Source organism: Saprolegnia diclina, assembly GCF_000281045.1.
Source record: "Saprolegnia diclina VS20 unplaced genomic scaffold supercont1.37, whole genome shotgun sequence".
NCBI lineage: Eukaryota > Oomycota > Saprolegniomycetes > Saprolegniales > Saprolegniaceae > Saprolegnia > Saprolegnia diclina.
In genome coordinates, this window is record NW_008246104.1 from 1 (window position 1) to 17516 (window position 17516).

The 17516-nt window shown below is 59.6% G+C and overlaps 11 protein-coding genes across 11 annotated transcripts; 8 read left to right on the plus strand and 3 right to left on the minus strand.

The window, feature by feature from the left end:
- Positions 1-408: 408 nt before the first annotated feature.
- SDRG_10650 (hypothetical protein) lies at positions 409-730 on the plus strand (the record flags this gene model as incomplete). The annotated part of the gene is made up of 2 exons (XM_008616651.1): positions 409-606; positions 653-730. The coding sequence occupies 2 exons, from the start codon at positions 409-411 to the stop codon at positions 728-730; spliced, it is 276 nt and encodes a 91-aa protein (XP_008614873.1).
- Positions 731-780: 50 nt separating this feature from the next.
- On the minus strand, positions 781-2211 carry SDRG_10651 (hypothetical protein; the record flags this gene model as incomplete). Its single annotated transcript, XM_008616652.1, has 3 exons — positions 781-1155; positions 1204-1342; positions 1394-2211. The coding sequence occupies 3 exons, from the start codon at positions 2209-2211 to the stop codon at positions 781-783; spliced, it is 1332 nt and encodes a 443-aa protein (XP_008614874.1).
- A 345-nt stretch (positions 2212-2556) lies between these two features.
- Positions 2557-3913, plus strand: SDRG_10652 (hypothetical protein; the record flags this gene model as incomplete). The annotated part of the gene is made up of 5 exons (XM_008616653.1): positions 2557-2805; positions 2852-2977; positions 3026-3222; positions 3272-3629; positions 3677-3913. 5 exons carry the CDS (start codon positions 2557-2559, stop codon positions 3911-3913), a joined length of 1167 nt encoding a protein of 388 aa, XP_008614875.1.
- Positions 3914-4133: 220 nt separating this feature from the next.
- On the plus strand, positions 4134-6355 carry SDRG_10653 (CAMK/CAMKL/AMPK protein kinase; the record flags this gene model as incomplete). The annotated part of the gene is made up of 8 exons (XM_008616654.1): positions 4134-4203; positions 4252-4412; positions 4459-4637; positions 4684-4846; positions 4895-5044; positions 5087-5200; positions 5247-5392; positions 5441-6355. 8 exons carry the CDS (start codon positions 4134-4136, stop codon positions 6321-6323), a joined length of 1866 nt encoding a protein of 621 aa, XP_008614876.1. The 3' UTR covers positions 6324-6355.
- Positions 6356-6382: 27 nt separating this feature from the next.
- Positions 6383-7478, minus strand: SDRG_10654 (hypothetical protein; the record flags this gene model as incomplete). The annotated part of the gene is made up of 7 exons (XM_008616655.1): positions 6383-6457; positions 6502-6609; positions 6667-6723; positions 6778-6834; positions 6883-6948; positions 6998-7116; positions 7163-7478. The coding sequence occupies 7 exons, from the start codon at positions 7476-7478 to the stop codon at positions 6383-6385; spliced, it is 798 nt and encodes a 265-aa protein (XP_008614877.1).
- A 738-nt stretch (positions 7479-8216) lies between these two features.
- SDRG_10655 (hypothetical protein) lies at positions 8217-8975 on the plus strand. Its single transcript, XM_008616656.1, has one exon. It carries the CDS (start codon positions 8224-8226, stop codon positions 8629-8631), a length of 408 nt encoding a protein of 135 aa, XP_008614878.1. The 5' UTR covers positions 8217-8223; the 3' UTR covers positions 8632-8975.
- A 141-nt stretch (positions 8976-9116) lies between these two features.
- SDRG_10656 (hypothetical protein) lies at positions 9117-10293 on the plus strand (the record flags this gene model as incomplete). The annotated part of the gene is made up of 8 exons (XM_008616657.1): positions 9117-9356; positions 9399-9473; positions 9516-9630; positions 9673-9769; positions 9815-10010; positions 10064-10106; positions 10153-10197; positions 10250-10293. 8 exons carry the CDS (start codon positions 9117-9119, stop codon positions 10291-10293), a joined length of 855 nt encoding a protein of 284 aa, XP_008614879.1.
- A 10-nt stretch (positions 10294-10303) lies between these two features.
- SDRG_10657 (hypothetical protein) lies at positions 10304-10651 on the minus strand (the record flags this gene model as incomplete). The annotated part of the gene is made up of 1 exon (XM_008616658.1): positions 10304-10651. One exon carries the CDS (start codon positions 10649-10651, stop codon positions 10304-10306), a length of 348 nt encoding a protein of 115 aa, XP_008614880.1.
- Positions 10652-11369: 718 nt separating this feature from the next.
- Positions 11370-13198, plus strand: SDRG_10658 (hypothetical protein). Its single transcript, XM_008616659.1, has 2 exons — positions 11370-11673; positions 11723-13198. The coding sequence occupies exons 1-2, from the start codon at positions 11437-11439 to the stop codon at positions 13160-13162; spliced, it is 1677 nt and encodes a 558-aa protein (XP_008614881.1). The 5' UTR covers positions 11370-11436; the 3' UTR covers positions 13163-13198.
- Positions 13199-14132: 934 nt separating this feature from the next.
- Positions 14133-16058, plus strand: SDRG_10659 (hypothetical protein). Its single transcript, XM_008616660.1, has 4 exons — positions 14133-14639; positions 14683-14960; positions 15007-15091; positions 15140-16058. Exons 1-4 carry the CDS (start codon positions 14199-14201, stop codon positions 16001-16003), a joined length of 1668 nt encoding a protein of 555 aa, XP_008614882.1. The 5' UTR covers positions 14133-14198; the 3' UTR covers positions 16004-16058.
- A 373-nt stretch (positions 16059-16431) lies between these two features.
- Positions 16432-17363, plus strand: SDRG_10660 (hypothetical protein; the record flags this gene model as incomplete). The annotated part of the gene is made up of 3 exons (XM_008616661.1): positions 16432-16863; positions 16922-17199; positions 17246-17363. 3 exons carry the CDS (start codon positions 16432-16434, stop codon positions 17361-17363), a joined length of 828 nt encoding a protein of 275 aa, XP_008614883.1.
- Positions 17364-17516: the final 153 nt, after the last annotated feature.

Genomic DNA, 17516 nt, shown 5'->3' on the forward strand with positions numbered 1-17516 from the left:
TGCTCTAAAATGGACCAATTAACATACAGTATTCGGTTGTGGGATTTCGGGATCTTTCGGCAGCCGCGTTGCAGTTGGCACTCAACTAACTGCTCGACGGTAGTCATGTCGTGTTGCACATCTTTACGAAATCAAGTGCATATCAAGCAAGCAAGCTACTTCAACATTCAACATTGAAGATCATAGTTAAAGTTAAAGTTAAAAGCTTGCTAGGTTCATAGGATAACAAAAGTAATTCAGTTTTACATTTGCCACCAACTCACCCAAGCAACAACGGCCTGCGTGGCATTTTGAACGTTCAAATATTAAAGCAAGGGCCAACGAGCAAACAACAAGCTCGTCAACAACAACAACAACAACAAGCTCGTCAACAGCAACAACAACAAGCTCGTCAACAACAACAACAACATGACGAAGCCCAAGAGCAGCAAGGCGGCCAAAGTGACGTTCACGACAAGGGTCAACGATGAGAAGACGGTGCGCGAGATGGCGGTGTTTACGGGCAAGGGCTGGGAAGCGTGGCTCTCCTACGGTCTCGAAATCTTCAACTTCTGCCAATGGCATGGCTACAACTTCGAGATCGAGCACCACATGCGCGATCTCGAAGTTGTAGCCATGCCATTGGCAGAAGTTGAAGATCTCGAGACCGTAGGAGAGCCACGCTTCCCAGCCAGCCCTTGCCCAAGCAACAACGGCCTGCGTGGCAAGTCAGGTGTGGCTGGAATACTGAACGCTACACAAATTCTATCAACTTGATATTGGCGTGGTGGATCGTTCTCTCTACTCGCGGGCGGCTTCCATCTCGGCCCAGTACCGGCGACCGGCCTCGAGCGCGCCACGCACGACTGCATCTTCCTCGTTGCCCGTGTTGATGACGACGGGGTGGTCTAGATACGTTGCGATCTCGCCTTGCATAAACTTGGACTTCATCCCGCCGCCGCAAAAGAGCACCGCGTCAACGTCTTGCGGCGTGAGCTTGGCGTCGGCCAGCGCGGCGGCAATAACCGTCCGGCCTTCTGCGAGCGACGGCGCCACGAGCCGCTGCAGCGCCGAGAGTGAAAAGGCGTGTTCAAGGTGCTTGGCGCCCTTTTGGTCGGCCGTGATGAACGGCAGGTTCACGTGGCTGACCTTGGCCGTCGACAGCTCCTTCTTGGCCTAGCATACGTGCATTCCTAAGCACTTTGTGCTGTAGGCAGTACGAACATTTTCAGCAGCTTCGCGCAGCCGGTCCATCGCGAGGCTGTCTGTCCGGAGGTCGATGGACGACTTGGCTTGAAACTCGCGCGCGAGAAGCTCAACGATTGCGGCGTCGACCGTCGCACCGCTCATGCCTTCTGTCGCCCTACGCATTCCATCCGTCGTCGTCTCTCCTTTGCGAAATCAAGCAGGCTACTTGGACGCAAGAATGACCGGCGCCGTCGGATCGGTGCAGTTGAGGATCGAGCACTGCGTCTCGACACCGCCCATATCGACCACCGCCACAGTGCGCAGCGTGTCGTCCCAGTCGGACGCGGCAAACACCGCCGCGATTGGCTCCCGCACGTACCCGAGCACGTGCATGTTGGCCGCTTGCAGAATCGCGCGCAGTCGGTCCTTCTCGGCGTCGCCAAAGCTCGGGGGCAAGGCCACGACGCACGGGACGCTATCTTCGTCCTTTTCGAGGGCGTTCGCGACTCCTTCGTGGAGCCGGCGCACGAGCGTTGTGAGCACCGTGTCGATCGTGAACGCGGGGTCGGTCTCGCTCGCATCGACGCCCAGCTGCGTCAGCGGCCGCCAGTGCAGAAGCTCGTCGCGGAGGCGAGGCACCGCGTTCTTGACGGCGAGCGCGCCAACGATGACCTCGCCGCTGCGGACTTGAACGGCCGAGGGCTCGGCGACGATCGTGTCTTCGTGTGTCCCCTTGGTGTCGAGACCAGCGAGGCGCGTGCTGCTCAGACCCAAGTCAAGGCCGAGAAGCATCGATGCACGCTCGAAAGGCTGGGCTTCCTTCTCCGCTTGGAGGCGGCGGTGCGCGCGCAGCGTGTAGTGCGCTGTGAGGGCCAAGCTCGCGCCCACGAGCCCAAGCATGATCGGGTGGCGCTCCACGGGCGCCGTGCTGCGGAAGCCACGTACATGGTCGTCGTCGCGCCGCAGCGAGACCAGCGACATCGCATGCATGGTAGGCAACGCATGGCGCGGGCTTCGCCGAAGGATTCGTTGCGCTGCGAGCATCCTAAAATGAATGTGGAATGCCGAATCCAATGCAGACGCCGAAAATAAAGTCGACCAAAGTGTGGCACATCGAAATTAGGTGGGTAAGTTACTTCGCGCGTACAGCGCTCAGCGCGAGCCGAGTCACATATGTAAGACCCTGTAGCATGCATCCAGTATCATGCCGTGTACTCTATCTCTATCTAGTTGTGCAAAACTTCCAACGGCCTGTGGTGAAGGTACGCGCGGCATGTGCCGAATATACAAAGCGGACGAGGATTTGCTGAAAATAAGCCAATCCCAGACGGCACAGCGTCGTACGACGCGTGGATTGGTGCATAATCGAGCGTGGCAATGGATTTGGCCATGAGCAATCGCGACGAGGATGAGCTCAGCGACGCCGCGTATGTGAGCGCCCGCAGCGACGATTCGTCCGAGGCCGACGACGACGGCGCTAGCAGCATCTCCTCCACGTCGCAGGTTAGCGAGGTAGACGACGCGGTCGTGCACGACCACGCCTACCTCGGCGACGACGTGGGCATCGAGCGGCCCCATTCTGCCTACTACGAGCCCGGCGCGGTCGTGGACCTGCCGCTCGTCGTGCTGCCCGATATCGTACGACACTCTCGCCTGTCTTGCTTTGCGTATGCTGCACGCGTAGGTGATTTTTCCGGGCGAGACCTTGCCCCTGCGCATGCTCTCGTCGGCGACGATCCAGCTCATTACGCTGCGGACGCGGCTGCGGCAAGAGTTTGACACATTCGCCGTCATTAGCACCCTCCACGACGTTCGAATTACAGACAATATGTCCTCACACATCTCACATATAAGCTAGCCCATTGGGACGGTCGGGACGATCATCCAGATCGAGCGCATTTACGAGCAGAACGACGTGCACCTCTCGATCGTCGGGCGCGGCTGCCAGCGCTTTGAGCTCTGCCGTATCGCGCACGGCAGCGACGACTACGCGACGCTGGCAGCCTCGGTGCGCGTGCGGCCCGACTACCACGCCCTCCGAGTACCGTTTGCCCAGTACCACGACGACTCGATGTATCACGTGATGGCCCACGCTTTGCAGTAGGAAGCGCGCCGCCTTTGGCTACTGGCGTCCGTCCGAGTACAACCTCTTTGACGGGCATGTGCTCGTGCGCAAGGCCAAGGCGATGCTCGCAACGTCGGTCGAGTGGCGCGGCGTGAACGCGCTCGTCGTTGACGACGCCCACGCCGCGCCGGACGACCCGACGCAGTTTTCGTACTGGCTTGCTGCGCACGTGCACTTGAGTGTCGACGAACGACGAGCGCTATTGCGGGTCGACTGCACCGTGCGCCGCCTCCACGACCTGCTAACGTGGCTCCACGACCACACATCAAGTAGCATTGCGTGCCGGACGTGTCGCACGCTTCTGGCCCAGTCGACCGACATCTTCAGCACGCAACGGGTTCAATGCTGTACTTTCTCGAGCTATCGACTCAGAAACGGGAATAGGCAGGCACATTTGTGAATCCGGGTGGCCACGTGCACCAGATTCTGACCTTGTACAGCGTCCAGAGCGAGCAAATCGTGTGCGTCGGGCGGCCAACGACGCGCGATACGTGGTTTCGAGGCTACTCGTGGCAGTGCATGTACTGCGGCACTTGCGACGAGTTTATCGGGTGGCGCTACGCGTCCAAGCGCCAGACGCCGCACGTGTTTTACGGCCTCGTGCGCACTGCAATTCGGTAGCTCCTCGTAACGCAACTCCAGATGTCATGGTTACGATCTGCATTCTCCGGCGACCGCACCCGTCACCCTGTCGACGTGAGCGATTCAGTCGAACGTTATTGTCGCAACGGAATGACTAGACGACGAGCTAATTATATGAACAGAGCGACTTGATTGGCGCGCTAATCTCAGACCAGACAGCCGAGTTGCATTTGTGAAACACCCTTGGTGCCTCGGAGGCATGGACAGCGACTCGGCGGACGAGAGCCAAGTCGTCGGCGACTACATCCTCGGCAAAACCATCGGCCGCGGTACGACACCGTCGTCCTTCGTCCCCTGTGATGGCTTCAATGGCGTAGGCACGTTTGGCAAGGTCAAGGCGGGCATGCACCTCCCGACGGGCGAAAAGGTGGCCATCAAAATCTTGGAGAAATGCCGGATTCTTGAGGTCGCCGACGCCGAGCGTGTCGCCCGCGAGATCAAGATTCTCAAGCGCAACTACCACACCAACGTCATACAGGTTCTTTATTCTGATTGAGATGCAGATTCAGATTGTGAGTGGGTAGCTCTACCAAGTGATTGACACGGCCCAGAGCATTTACCTCATCATGGAGTACATTGACGGTGGCGAAATGTTTGAGCACATTGTCAAGAACCACCGCATCCGAGAGAAGGACGCGGTGCGGATGTTTCTCCAGATCGTCGACGGCCTCGACTACCTCCACCGCAACGACGTCACGCATCGGTCCGTCGCCTCTTCCGACGCGAGAATCAACTGACGGTACTTGTAGGGACCTCAAGCCAGAGAACCTCTTGCTGCAGCCACACCCGTCGGGCTTGATTGTCAAAATTGTCGACTTTGGCCTGAGCAATACGCACGAGCAGAACCGACTGCTGCGCACGGCGTGTGGGTCGCCGTGTTATGCTGCGCCCGAGATGATCGAGGGCAAAATGGTGCGCAATAATGGTCGATATGCCATAGCGAATCGTGTCGTGTGCTAGTACGTGGGCCCGAAAGCCGACATTTGGAGTCTCGGCGTCATTCTCTTTGCCATGGTCTGCGGCTTCTTGCCGTTCGAGGACAACAATACGAGTATTCTCTACAAGAAAATCCTCTCCGGGCAGTACAAGACCCCCAACTACATCTCCTCCGTACGCGACGCGTCATGTATTTTTCTGACGCAACATCTGTAGCTCGTCCAAGATCTGATTCGCAAAATCCTCGAAACGGACCCGATCAAGCGCTTTAGCCTCGATGACATTCGGGACCACGCGTGGTGCAAATCGGTCGAAGCCCAAATGCCCAAAGTCCGTGTTGCCACGTGCTCAGAAAACTGAAGTTGATTTTGGTTAGGCTCTCGTGCCGGTCGTGGCCGGCAACATCAACAAGATGGCGCTCATCAAGCTTGAAGAGCTCGGGATGGACAAGGAGGCCGTGACGCAGTCGGTCGCGACACAAGCGTACAACAGCCTCAGTGCGAGCTACTACCTCATTGCTCTGTACCAACGCCCATCCCGACCCTGACGCAGTGCTGACTCTGCGTGTAGGAAGCTCACGCGGCCCGTCGAGCGTACAGCCAAACGACGGCGGTACTCGGCCTACAACCAGAGCTCGGACCGTGCCGCGCTCGAAGACGCGCAAATGGCCGTCACAAAAGCCAAGCCCGTCAAGCCCGTCTTGCCCTCGATCGACGATGGCGCTGGGAAAGAGAGCGCTGTCGTCCCAGCAGCGACCGTCGAGGCCAAGCCCCCAACGACCGAGCCGAGCGCGGGGCCGTTCAAGCCACCGGCGTCGCTTCGGTCGGGACGCAATATCGTCGAGGCGGCGACGCCGGTCATTGGGTCCGGTGTTGTGCCCGTCCCGCCGACCGAAACAAAAGAGGCGGCGCCAAAACCCCGGACGCGCGCAACCATTTCGCTCGGCGCGGTCTTGGCCCCGATTCTTCCGGGCGGGAGCTCGGCCACATACGACGACAATGGCAAGCCGAGCGAGACGACGCGCGTGGGCGCCCTCTCGATCGCGACGCGCGCCAAAAACATGATGCCGTTCAGCTTCAACGGCGGCGCGCGCAAGGAAGCCAAGGCGAAGCGCGTGACGCGCCACGGCAGTATCCAGAAGTCCAAGCAAACCGAACTCGCGATGGTGCAGAAGCTCATGAACCGCATGACGTTTCACACGCCGGCGACCATCGAAGAGGAAGACGCGAGCCCGTCCAAAGACGCGGTGAAATCCAACTTGGACACGAGTGGGAGCGCCAAGGACGCAAGCTTTGTCGTGGACGCGGCCCGGAAACCAGAGCCACCACCGGGCGCCAAGACGTCACCACCGCGACCGAGCCCCAAGGTTGACGAAGTGATCGAGCCGGTTGCGACAACAGCTACGACTACGACAACAACGATGCCAGCGGTAGACACACAAGCACTTGTATAGGCCCAGGATGTCAAGTTTCGTGGATCTTTAAATTTGCGTTCAAGTGTTATAGAAAAAGACTAGGGTGGGGTCTGCGGCGACCAGCGCCACACGGCCGCGCTCTGCACAAAGAGGTGCTCCATTGCGCGCAAGAGCTATGCCAGGAAAGGGTTAGCAGACATATAGGAGCCGAACGTACGTCGTCGACTTCGGACTTCGTGAGCTGGCTGCGCATGGCATCGAGCCACGTGAAGATCGTGTGCAGGCACTGCGTTGTGGCCAGTAGGTCGTCCTTGGCCTGTTTATGCTACGAGACATGGACCGTGGATCTCCTAACGTTTCTGATGCATATATATATGCGTACCTCGAGTGTTCGCTCCTGGATGAGCTGGATGGAGGCCTTGGTTTTTGCTTTGTTGAGCTAGCCAGTTGGGGTTAGGTATCCATTATCCATCAAAGTGGTGGAGGCGCCGACCTTGCGCTGGGCCGAGTCGAGTGTGACCTTGATTTGCTCTCGCACGGCCATAAAGACCTAGTTGCATATGTGTGAATTGTGGGAAGCTATGTCTCTATCGCGCACCTCGACTTCTTCGAGCTTGCGCACTTTGTTCTCGAGCGGCTGGACGACGGTGGCGTGAAGCCGCACCTACAGCGGTCCGTCTGTGTGTGTGGTACATTCTGGTATAGCTACGTACGCTGCACGCGATAAACGCGGTTTCCATGGACGTAGCCGCGACGACGATGTCCATGCGGGCGTCTTCGAAGAGGGCGCTCACCTCGGTGCGCTTGATGTCGCGCCAGAGCTCGGCCATCTCTACGGACGATTCCGCTAAGAATTCTTAGTCCGCGAGGTTGGATACCGTAGAGCAGCGACGTAATCCGTCGGACTTTGACCAAAATCGATCGCAGCGCCGCGAGCACGTTCTGGATGTCTTCCTGCTTGGCCGCGTACTGGGCCTCGGAGGCTAGCACAGGGCCGGCGTTGGATTTGAAGACGAAGCGCACCGCCTTGTGGCACGCCACGCGCTTGAGTGCCATCGCGCGCACGTACAAACTCCGCGCTTGGTACTTGGTGACGAGCTCCTCCATCGTCAGCCACGCGTGGAGGCCCGGGGTATCCGCCGCCAACATCGTCGCATTGGACAGCGCGGTGATCGAAGCGTGAACGTCTTGCATCGTGTTCGTTTGGCCAATTGCGCTGTTTGTGGAAAGGACCGAGATGCTCGCACGCGAGCTTTTGTGGGAAAAGCGAGCAGCTCTCGGGAGAAACGGCGCCAACCGGCTCGCAGCCCCAAGCGCATGGTCATAGCCACTGGGTCATACCAATGGTATATAAGATCTCTTATATACCCTGGGTCATACCCATGGGTACATATACCCCTGGTCGTGTACCTTGCTGGCATCCTAAGATCTCGTCCGCTGTGATGCAACGTCGTCTGTCTCTTCTGGCAGGATGTGTCATCGTCGCATGTGCGTCGACCTGCATCACGCATCGGCTCATCAGGCACTGCCTGTCCAGCAATGTTCCTTCGAGATGCTTTGCACAACCAGTGGTGTCATCCGTGCCGTGTCTAGTAACGTGCGTCAGCGCGTGCCGCTCCGGGCTTGTCGCGTGGCGCGCTGCTGCTTGTTTACTTGAGCGCGATCGGTTTGTCGTCGGTCGCCATCTGGTGGTCAGGATAACCAAGTCAAGTGATGGTGCAGTAGCATGGCTGCGCTTTGGCCGCCGGCCGAGGCATCGCCGACCAGCAATGTGGCTTGCTCGTACCTGACACGACTGCGTTGACGTCATTCCTTCCATGACGTTAAGGTCGCCGTATGGCTCCGCAGAGCTCCGTCGGCGCTTCGAGATGCATGTGCCACGGTGCAAGCTCGGAATGGGTCCGGACGCCAGCTGCGGGCCATTTTCTATTTCGCCATTATGATCCGCGTCCGAGGCGTCGGCCACGTCGTGCTCCGCGTGCGGACGATCCAGCTCGCCGAGATGCTGCGCTTCTACATGGACATCCTCGGCTGTCCGATCGAGCGCGTCCAAGAGGACATTGGCCTCTACCAGCTGCGCGCGGGCCGGAACCTCCTCGACTTTGTGCTCGCGGAAGGCAAGCTCGGCCGCGCCAAGGCCAAAGACCCACAGACGCCCGACCACCTCTGCCTCCAAGTCGACTCGTTTGACGCGGCGCACGTCCGGCGAGACCTCATCCACGCTGGCGTCCGCGTCGGCGACTACGGCGCGCGCTACGACGGCCACGCGTGGAGCCTCTCTATTTATGACCCCGAGGGCAACGTGATCGAGCTCATGGGCCCTGAGACCAACGCGACCGTCTTGTAGCTAACGTATATATCCTCCTACTCGACCCCACATCACGTCCACCTCTGGCATGGGACTGCAGAGCTGGTGCGTCATCGGCGGCGACGTCCATGGTCCATCGCCCACCGCGAGATCCCTTCGCCGCAGCGCTGTCGCCAGCGCCGCGACTTGCTGCAGCGCACGCCTCTGTGCCCAGCAACCGTGTCTGTGTCGCCATCGGACCGTGCGTCACAGCAAGCAACGCCTGGTCGGCCGAGTAGCTCCGGTGCGTGCACGGTCAGCTGCTCCAGCCTCTGCTGGACGGCTGGCGGTCAATGACTGGCGGTGAGGCGCAGCACTCGTACGTGTCGAATGGATCGTCGGTGGGCCGACGATCTGGGCGGGGCACAGTGCTCAGCTCCGTGCCTGGGTTGGACGAACTGCCTGTCTCGAGTGCGGCAGCAATGTACTGTACTATAGCAGAACTCCTACATGTACCTTTACTGCCATAGGGCTAGCAAGTTGCAATGCTTGGAGCGATGAGCTCTTCCTTGCTGTGCAACGTGGTGACCAGTACCAGTAGCTCGGATTCCATTGCTTGTCGGCTGGACAGGCGTGTCGTCGTTGTCACGCGGTCGTTGTTGCGTGCGATTAGCCACGAATTACGGAAAGGTCGGGTAGGAATTCCAGAGGTATCCGGACGTCCATTGAAGGTCGCGCGGTGGACGGCGATGTTTCGCATGCGCAGCAGCGAGATGGAGTTCCTGGTGCGAAGATGCCCAGCATGGAGATGCATCATGGACGCATAGGCGGAACAAGAGCTCGTCTCGGTCATGCCCTTCTTCGAGCTCAAGGAGAATGGCGGCTTGCTCCATGGCATCAGCGTACGGCGACGCTTCGCTGCATGATCCATCATGCTACGCTAGGGCGACTTTGGTCCGTTCCACCCGTCGATGGCGACGCACGTTCCTCTTTGGCTTGCGATCAAGCTCAAGCAGCTCAACAAGTGCCGGATCCTCCAGCCGTCCTGGTTCACCGTCGGTAGGTCATCGATCACATCCCATGCGATCCTCATACGCGTAGAGCACTTGATGGAGCGCTTGGAGGGCGAAAACACGAGCGAAGCCTTCGAGTCGCTGCCGTTCCACTACCTCGAGATCGCGACGCTCCTCCTCAAGAAGTACGTACGCAAAAGATGTAGCTGCGGTGGGCTCATGGGCCCCAGTGCACCCGACGACATGGAGCAGGCCGAGAAGATGCGGCTCATCCTCGAGGACATCCAGCATACGCGGCAAGAGAAGATCCGCAACGGTCTCTGCGTCCTTGCCAAGGACGTGCAGACCGGTGGCAGTGCCCATGCTGTCCAGCTCAACAACGTCGCCGCCATGGAGATCAATTCGGTGCGGCAGTTTATGACCAAGGTAGAGCAACCAACATCTCTACCTCTTATCGACCATGCGCACTCCATTGGTAGTCGCTCAAGAAGTTCTACGAGCTCAACGTCATGGGTGGCGCAGGTTCGCGACTCTTCATCCTCGGTGCGTGTGCTAACTTGCGTGGTAGAGGTCATTTCCCAGAGCCAGAGCCAGAGCCAAGCTTCGTCCATGGGTATGTTGTTCTTGCTGCAACGACAGCTACATTGGCTATTGCTTATTCTTAGATGCGACACCCAGCAGTGTGTCCCGGCTTCGGCGTCACCGCTAAGTCGCTACAACTACACGTACCGAGGCTTTGTCTCGGTGGATCCTTTCTTCTTCGACTTGGTTGGCGTCTTCTTGCCAGTGGCTTCGATCGGCAGTAGCGTCGCCTTGCCGAGTGTACTGGGCGGCAGCGTCGTGACGGCGACGGGCGTGATGGGGCCGACGGGGGCCTGGTTCTTCTGAGCGAACGACGCTTCCCGCTCGCGCTTGTCTTCTTCGGCGGCCGCGACGCAGCAGATACCGCAGAACGCGGCGCAGGCAATGCCGCCGCAGATCTCTTCGGCTTCGCTCATCGCGGTGGCAAATCTCAAGTGGGTATCTTGACACGGCGGCGCCGGGATCTCAGCGCGAACGTTCGGCATCTCGTCCGTCAGATTCGCTTCCGCCTCAGCATTGCTAGCAAGCTGTGCCGATCTGCCCACTGGTAATTACGCCCTCCGTCGAGCCTTCAGGGTGATCGTGTCAGAGTATTCTTTGTTTTGGGAAACGTTCAGTAACGTGGCGAGAAGCCAACCCTTTTTATGATACAGACAGTACAGGCAACAGAGTTGGTACGAAGCGGCGTTGGCCGACAGCTCGACTTCAAGTCCAATATCTTGATGTCGTACCATGCGTGCGTTGACTGTGAGGCGACACGGGCACGGCAGCTGTCGCATTCGTGGAAGTCCTGCAGTGGTCACGCGTTCTCGCTCGAGCCTTAGCGCGGGTACATGTTAGCATGAAGGAAAAGAAGAGAGTCCTATGGAGGCCTTGAGATGAACGCCGCATTCGGTGCCACGACCCACGACCCATGCCCACAACTAGACTCCCTCGAAGGTACGCTCTCAATTTGGTTGCAACGCACCGACTTTATAAATGAGGTTGACCGCACGACAAGATGTGGTATATTGACTCAAAGCACAAGATGGGCTGGCCACGACATTGCTCAGTATGCTTGCATGCTCCCGGTCGCAGCGTAGGAGGCTCGCTGGATGCTCATCAGCGTTTGTGCAAGATCGCCCACAGGACGTACATTCTGCTCTGCCACCGGAAAAACACCGGGAAATGGCCGCCATGCATTGGTCATTACGTAAAGCTGTCGCCCAATCAAAAGCGGCGGATTGAGTGGAAAGCAACCTGAGCCAATGTATTTCAGCTTGTAGCCGCGATGGAGGAGTCGCTGGACGAGAAGGCGCTGTGGCGCGACCGCAACAAGATCTTCGTCGCCGGCCTGCCGCTCGACGCCGATGACAAGGCGCTCGCCTCCAAGTTTGAGAGCTTTGGCGAGATGTTCCAGGCCAAGGTCGTCTACGACAACAAGACGCAGCGCTCCAAGGGCTTTGGCTTCGTCACCTACTGCTCGTACGAGAGCGCGCTCGACGCCGTGCGCGACATGGACAAGAAGGTACATCACAAAGCTCGTTCACGTCTTGGCATCTCATGCAGGGCGGTAGAAATGGGACAACCGTGTCCTGAACGTGCGCTTCCTGACGCCCAAGGGCGGCGCCGCGGGCGCGCCGATGGCGCCGGCACCGGCGCCCCGCGTTGTCGAGCCGCGTCCCGAAGGCTGCACGACCATCTTTGTTGGCAACATGCCGTACGAGATCACAGAAGAGATCCTGCGCAAGGTTTGCGCCGTCTGCGGTGACATCAAGGCGATTCGGTTTGCCGAGGACATCAAGACCAAGGAGTTCCGTGGCTTCGGCTACGTGCAGTTCTACGAAGGCGACGCGGCCGAGACGGCCGTGCGCACGCTTCATGGTACCGTCGTCATGGGCCGCCCGCTGCGCGTCGATTACGGCGCCCGCGATGCGCCCGAGGTCTCGGAGATGAAGGAAGCCCTTCAGAAGAAGCTCAAGAAGGGTATTTGCCACAAGTTCCAGCAAGGTTTGTGTGACCGCGGTGACGCCTGCAAGTTTGCCCACATTGAGGCCAACGACCCGATGACGGGCGGCATCCCGGTGATCAAGACCGCGGCCAAGGCCGGGCCGCGCTGCATCAACAACGTCCCGGACGATGCACCGGTGTGCATGGGCTTCCAGCGCGGCAACTGTACCCGCGGCGACAAGTGCAAGTTCCGTCACATCGTCGGCGAGACACCGGTGGACGAGACACCGGTGGCCGAGACGCCAGCGCCGGCGCCGGCACCGACGTTCGTCGTTGTCAACAACGCCCCGGAAGACGCGCCCATTTGCATGAGCTACCGCCGTGGCAAGTGCAAGCGCGGGAACCTTTGCAAGTTCCGCCACATTGATGGCGACCTCCCAGACGAAAACGACGATGCACCGGTGGCGGTTGCGGCACCAGCTGCCGTTGTGGCGCCGGTCGTCGAAGACGCTGCCGACGACGTCGACGACGACACGCCGATTTGCAAGAGCTACCAGCAAGGCAAGTGCAAGCGCGGTGCGCAGTGCAAGTACCGCCACGTGGGTGCGCCGCCGACGCCGGTGCGCGCGCCTGTGGCCATGATTGGTGGGCTTGCCGTATGTCAAAAGTTCCTCAAGGGCCAGTGCGCCAAGGGCGGCACCTCGTGCCGCTTTGCGCACCCTGGCGAGTCGCAGGCGGTCGCGGACGCCAAGTCCGAGTACCAAAAGCGCTTCCAGAGCGTGTGCTACAACTGGCAGAACGGCGGCGCGTGTGCCCGTGGTGACAACTGCCCGTTCGAACACAACAACGCGCACGTGGCCAAGACGACGACGACGACGACGACAATGGTGCCTGACGTCGATGACGAGCCCGAGGCTCCCGTCGCCAAGAAGGAGAAGAAGGAGAAGAAAGAGAAGAAGGAGAAGAAGTCGAAGCGGGCTGCCGACGACGATGAGGAGGATGAGGACGACCGCGCGGCGCGGAAGAAGGCCAAGAAGGACCGAAAACAGAAGCGAAGCGAAGACTAAGCGCAGAATTCTACAACTCATCGTGCTTACATAGTCTGTGTTGGCGGCACAAACGCTAGAAGCTACCGTGACGCGAAGGCTTCTTGTGCTGTAGTACGTCGGTGTCAGCAGTAGTGTCGTCGACTTAATGCTCGACGACGGCGCGATGGCCCGAAGCCTCACACCTGTCCAAGGGCTGAAGCCACTTGGAATCCAAAACGCACCGTGGTCTTTGTTCTAGCGCTGCCGCGACGGAGACTCTTCTTCGTGTGCTGCTGACGCCGTCGATTTCGAGCGCCTCCCGTTTGGCGAGCCGAGTCCAACCAGCTCACGCACCGCCCAACTGCCCAACCGCCATGCACCATGTCTGACGCCAATTCGGTCACAGATGTCCCACTACAGCTTTATCGAGTTGAGCCTGGCGCTCCATCTCGCATTCGACCATGCACGCATTGAGATGGTACACGCACCGCGCTGCAAAGCGGCAGGCTGCACAGGCACTCGACGTCGTTCTACTAGGCGACTACTGGGCTATGAAGACGACATACAACACCCGTGCGACGGCGACACTGCCACAGGACGAGGTCTGCGACTTGATGAATCGGGAGTCCCGTTTCATCAAGTCGCAGAGCCCGTCTCCATACACTCGCCGTTCACTGCAAGACACTACAGGAGTTTACATCTACGAATACCGCGAATACCCCAAGCCCTCGGTCATGCGTAGAACATAGGGTAACATGCGATCCGACGTTGTTTACATGTCGGTCATTGATTTCGTGCCAGGATTACGTACTGCGATAGTGTAGTACTTCCGTCCCCGACGCATTAGCGCACATAGAGCCATCTTATCTGTCCTGGTCGTCGCCTCGTTCGGCGCCAAAGCCGCAAGCACGCGTTTGGCACATTTCGAGTGCATCCAGTGGATGAAACAGCAGTCGTGGTTCCAATTTGCTGGATCGATCTTGCCAAGGTGCGTGTTTGAAAAGGCGCACCTGGCTGTAATCCGTGCGGTAAGTGGAGGATAAGTGGAGAGCCACAAGCGGAGATCTCGACCAAGATGGCAGCCAAGACGGCGTCGCCCATGGCATCCTCGTCGCCATGCGCGTCGTCCATCCTGCGGAAACGGCTGGCGCTCTTCCTCGGCGCAGCCTGTCTTCTCGTGCTCGCGCAGGTGGCGCAGCTCGGCCTCTTCACGAAGGACCACCACCACGCCAAGCTGCGTGGCCAGCGCCAGAAGCAGCCGCGCCTGCCCTTGTCGCCCGCCGAGACGATGCACGCGCTCAACTTTACGAACGAGGCGCAGCTGTCGCCAAAGCAGCGCACGCGCCGAACGGCCATCAAGGCAGCGATGCAGCACGCCTGGAGCGGCTACGAGACGTACGCGTTTGGCGCTGACGAAGTCGGGCCCGTCTCGGGCCGGCGGCGGCAAAACGTCTGGGGTGACATTAGCGTGACCTTGGTCGACGCGCTCGACACACTGTACATCATGGGCATGATGGTACGCTGCCTCCTCCTGCGTCACAGCTCACGCTAGCTCCTAGGACGAGTTTCACCGCGCGCGCGACTGGGTCGCGTACAACCTCGACTTTACCCACTTGGGCGTCGACGGCAACGTCGTCTCGATCTTTGAGGTTACGATCCGAGAGCTCGGCGGTCTCCTCGGCGCGTTCGCCGTCTCGCGCGACCCGGTCTTCCTCCAGCGCGCCATCGAGTTTGCCGATTTGACCGCGCCCGCCTTTGACGCATCCAGCGGCGTCTTTTACACCGAGTTCAACCCGCACACAAAGGAGCGGTCGATGCATTCCTGGACACAGTATCGGTATCCTCTCCACGTCCTCATCGTCGACTTGACATCCTCTCTCTAGCGGGCTCTTGGCTGACCTCGGGACGCTCCAGCTCGAGATGCGGTTCCTCTCGGACGTCACAGGGGATCCCCAGTACGCCCAGCGGGTACCTTCATCGTCTCCATACGAAAATTGCTGAACCGGCAGTGCATAGGGCGACGCATTTTACGCTGTCGCAGAGCGCGAAGGGTCGTTCAAGGACACGGGGCTCTTCCCTGTGCACTTCGACCCGAGATCCAACCAGTTCGCGTCCACCAACTCGTTCATCACGATCGGCGCACTCGGCGACTCGTTCTACGAGTACCTCCTCAAGGTCTTCCTCTACAGCGGCAGAAACCTCGCCAAAGACGGCTTCCTTCGCCGCGCATATGACGCGGCTGTCGACGGCATGGAGACGCACCTCCTCATGAAAGGCTCAGCAACCAACGCCGACGGCTCCGAGGCCACGTACTACTACCTGCGCATGCTCGATATCCCGGACCTCCACGGCACGCAGGAGCAAGACCACTTGCTATGCTTCGTGCCTGGCATGCTCGCCCTCGGTACCGTCGGCGAAACCGATGCAAGCAAGGTCGCCCGCCATCTCGACATTGCCAAGAAGCTCATGGAGACGTGCTATGCCATGTACGCCCGCCAGCCAACGGGGCTTGCGCCAGACCTCGTGAGCTTCCCGGGCTTTGAGGTCAAGTCGTCCGTGTACCATCTCCGGCCCGAGACGATCGAGAGCCTCATGTACATGTACCGGATCACAAAGGACGAGAAGTACCGCGAGTGGGGCTGGGAGATCTTCCAGGCGACCGAAAAGCACGCCAAGACCACGTACGGCTACGGCGCCGTGTGGTACGTCGACAGCGACTACTGGGTCGAGGTCGACGACAAGATGGAGAGCTTCTTCATGGCCGAGACGCTCAAGTACCACTACCTCCTTCAGAGCCCCGAGAGCTTTGTGCCGCTCGACAAGTACGTCTTCAACACGGAGGCCCACCCGTTCAGCATTCGACCGGCGACCTCCGCGTAGCAAAGAGAATGTTGCTCGGATCTACTAGAAATTGCATGCACGTGTCATCTTGTCATCTTGGAAGCATGTCAGCGACGTCGGGCCGGCTTGTCTACGCCGCCATGGCCTAGCGTTGCTGCTTCTGTGGCGAACCCGTCGCATCGCATCCTTGGCTTGCTGTGGCAGCGTGGCGAGCGCGTGTTGACCGAGCTGCAGCTACACCGAGTGCTCGTCTCGCCCGGCGCCTTCGCCGCGGCCTTGGCACCAGCAAGCACGCATGTCGCTGCTCCATGGCGGCTACTCGGTCCGTGGGTAGGAACCGCGATGAGTGTCCACCCGGCGCGCCAGCGTGGGACATCTCGGCGATTGCCGCACCGTATCCGAACCCTTTTTGGCAAAAGCGCACCTGAAACGACGAGGTGCACCATTGCAGATTGTGAAGGTCGACGATGGTGGAGCAAGCGCTCTTCCGGCTCCGCGTGCCACTCGTGCTCGCGATCGCGTGCCTCTTTGTCTTTGCGCAGATCTACATCGTCACGCACTTTGAGGCGCGGCTCTTCTCGGGCGACCACTCGTTCGAGCGCTTCTCCAAGCTGCGCGGTGCCCGCCATATCGTCCGCACGTCCCTGCCGACGCACGCGCCGCTGGCCGGCGCGCCGCTCAACGTCTCGGCAATGGCCGTGGCCTCGGAAGACCAGCTGGACGCACGCCGCAGTGCGATCAAGGCGGCGATGCAGCACGCGTGGGGCGGCTACGAGTCGCGTGCGTTCGGCGCCGACGAGGTCAGCCCAGTCTCGGGCAACCGCCGACAAAACGTGTGGGGTGGCATTGGCGTCACGCTCGTTGACGCACTCGACACACTGTACATCATGGGCATGAAGGTACGTGCCTTCGTATCATCGCAGAGATGCTTGCAGAGATGCTGAGGCGAGGATGTAGGACGAGTTTCAACGGGCGCGCGACTGGGTCGCCAACGAGCTCGACTTTATCCATCTCGGCGTCGACGGCGGCACGATCTCGATCTTTGAGGTCACCATTCGCGAGCTCGGCGGGCTGCTCAGTGCATACGATCTGTCGCAAGACCCGATCTTCAAGGAGCGCGCGATCGAACTCGCCGACTTGCTCGCGCCGGCCTATGACGCGGCCGAAGGTGTTTTCTACACCATCTTCAACCCGCACACCAAGCAAAAGCAAATGAACAGCTGGACGGGCTTCCGGTATGTGGCTTCTTGATCGATATGTCGTCTCACTTGTTGTCGGCAGTGGCCTCCTCGCCGACCTCGGGACCCTCCAGCTCGAGATGCGGTACTTGAGTGCGATCACGGGCAACCCCATCTATGCCGAGCGGGTACGTGCTTGCCTTATTCAGAGCGTAGAGTGAGCATTTGCAGGGCAACGCATTTTACGACGTCATCCAGCGCGAAGGCTCGTTCCAGGCCACGGGGCTCTTCCCAGTGCACTTTGAGCAAGCGTCCGGCACGTTTGCGCGCACAAACTCGGTCATTACGATCGGCGCGCTCGGCGACTCGTTCTA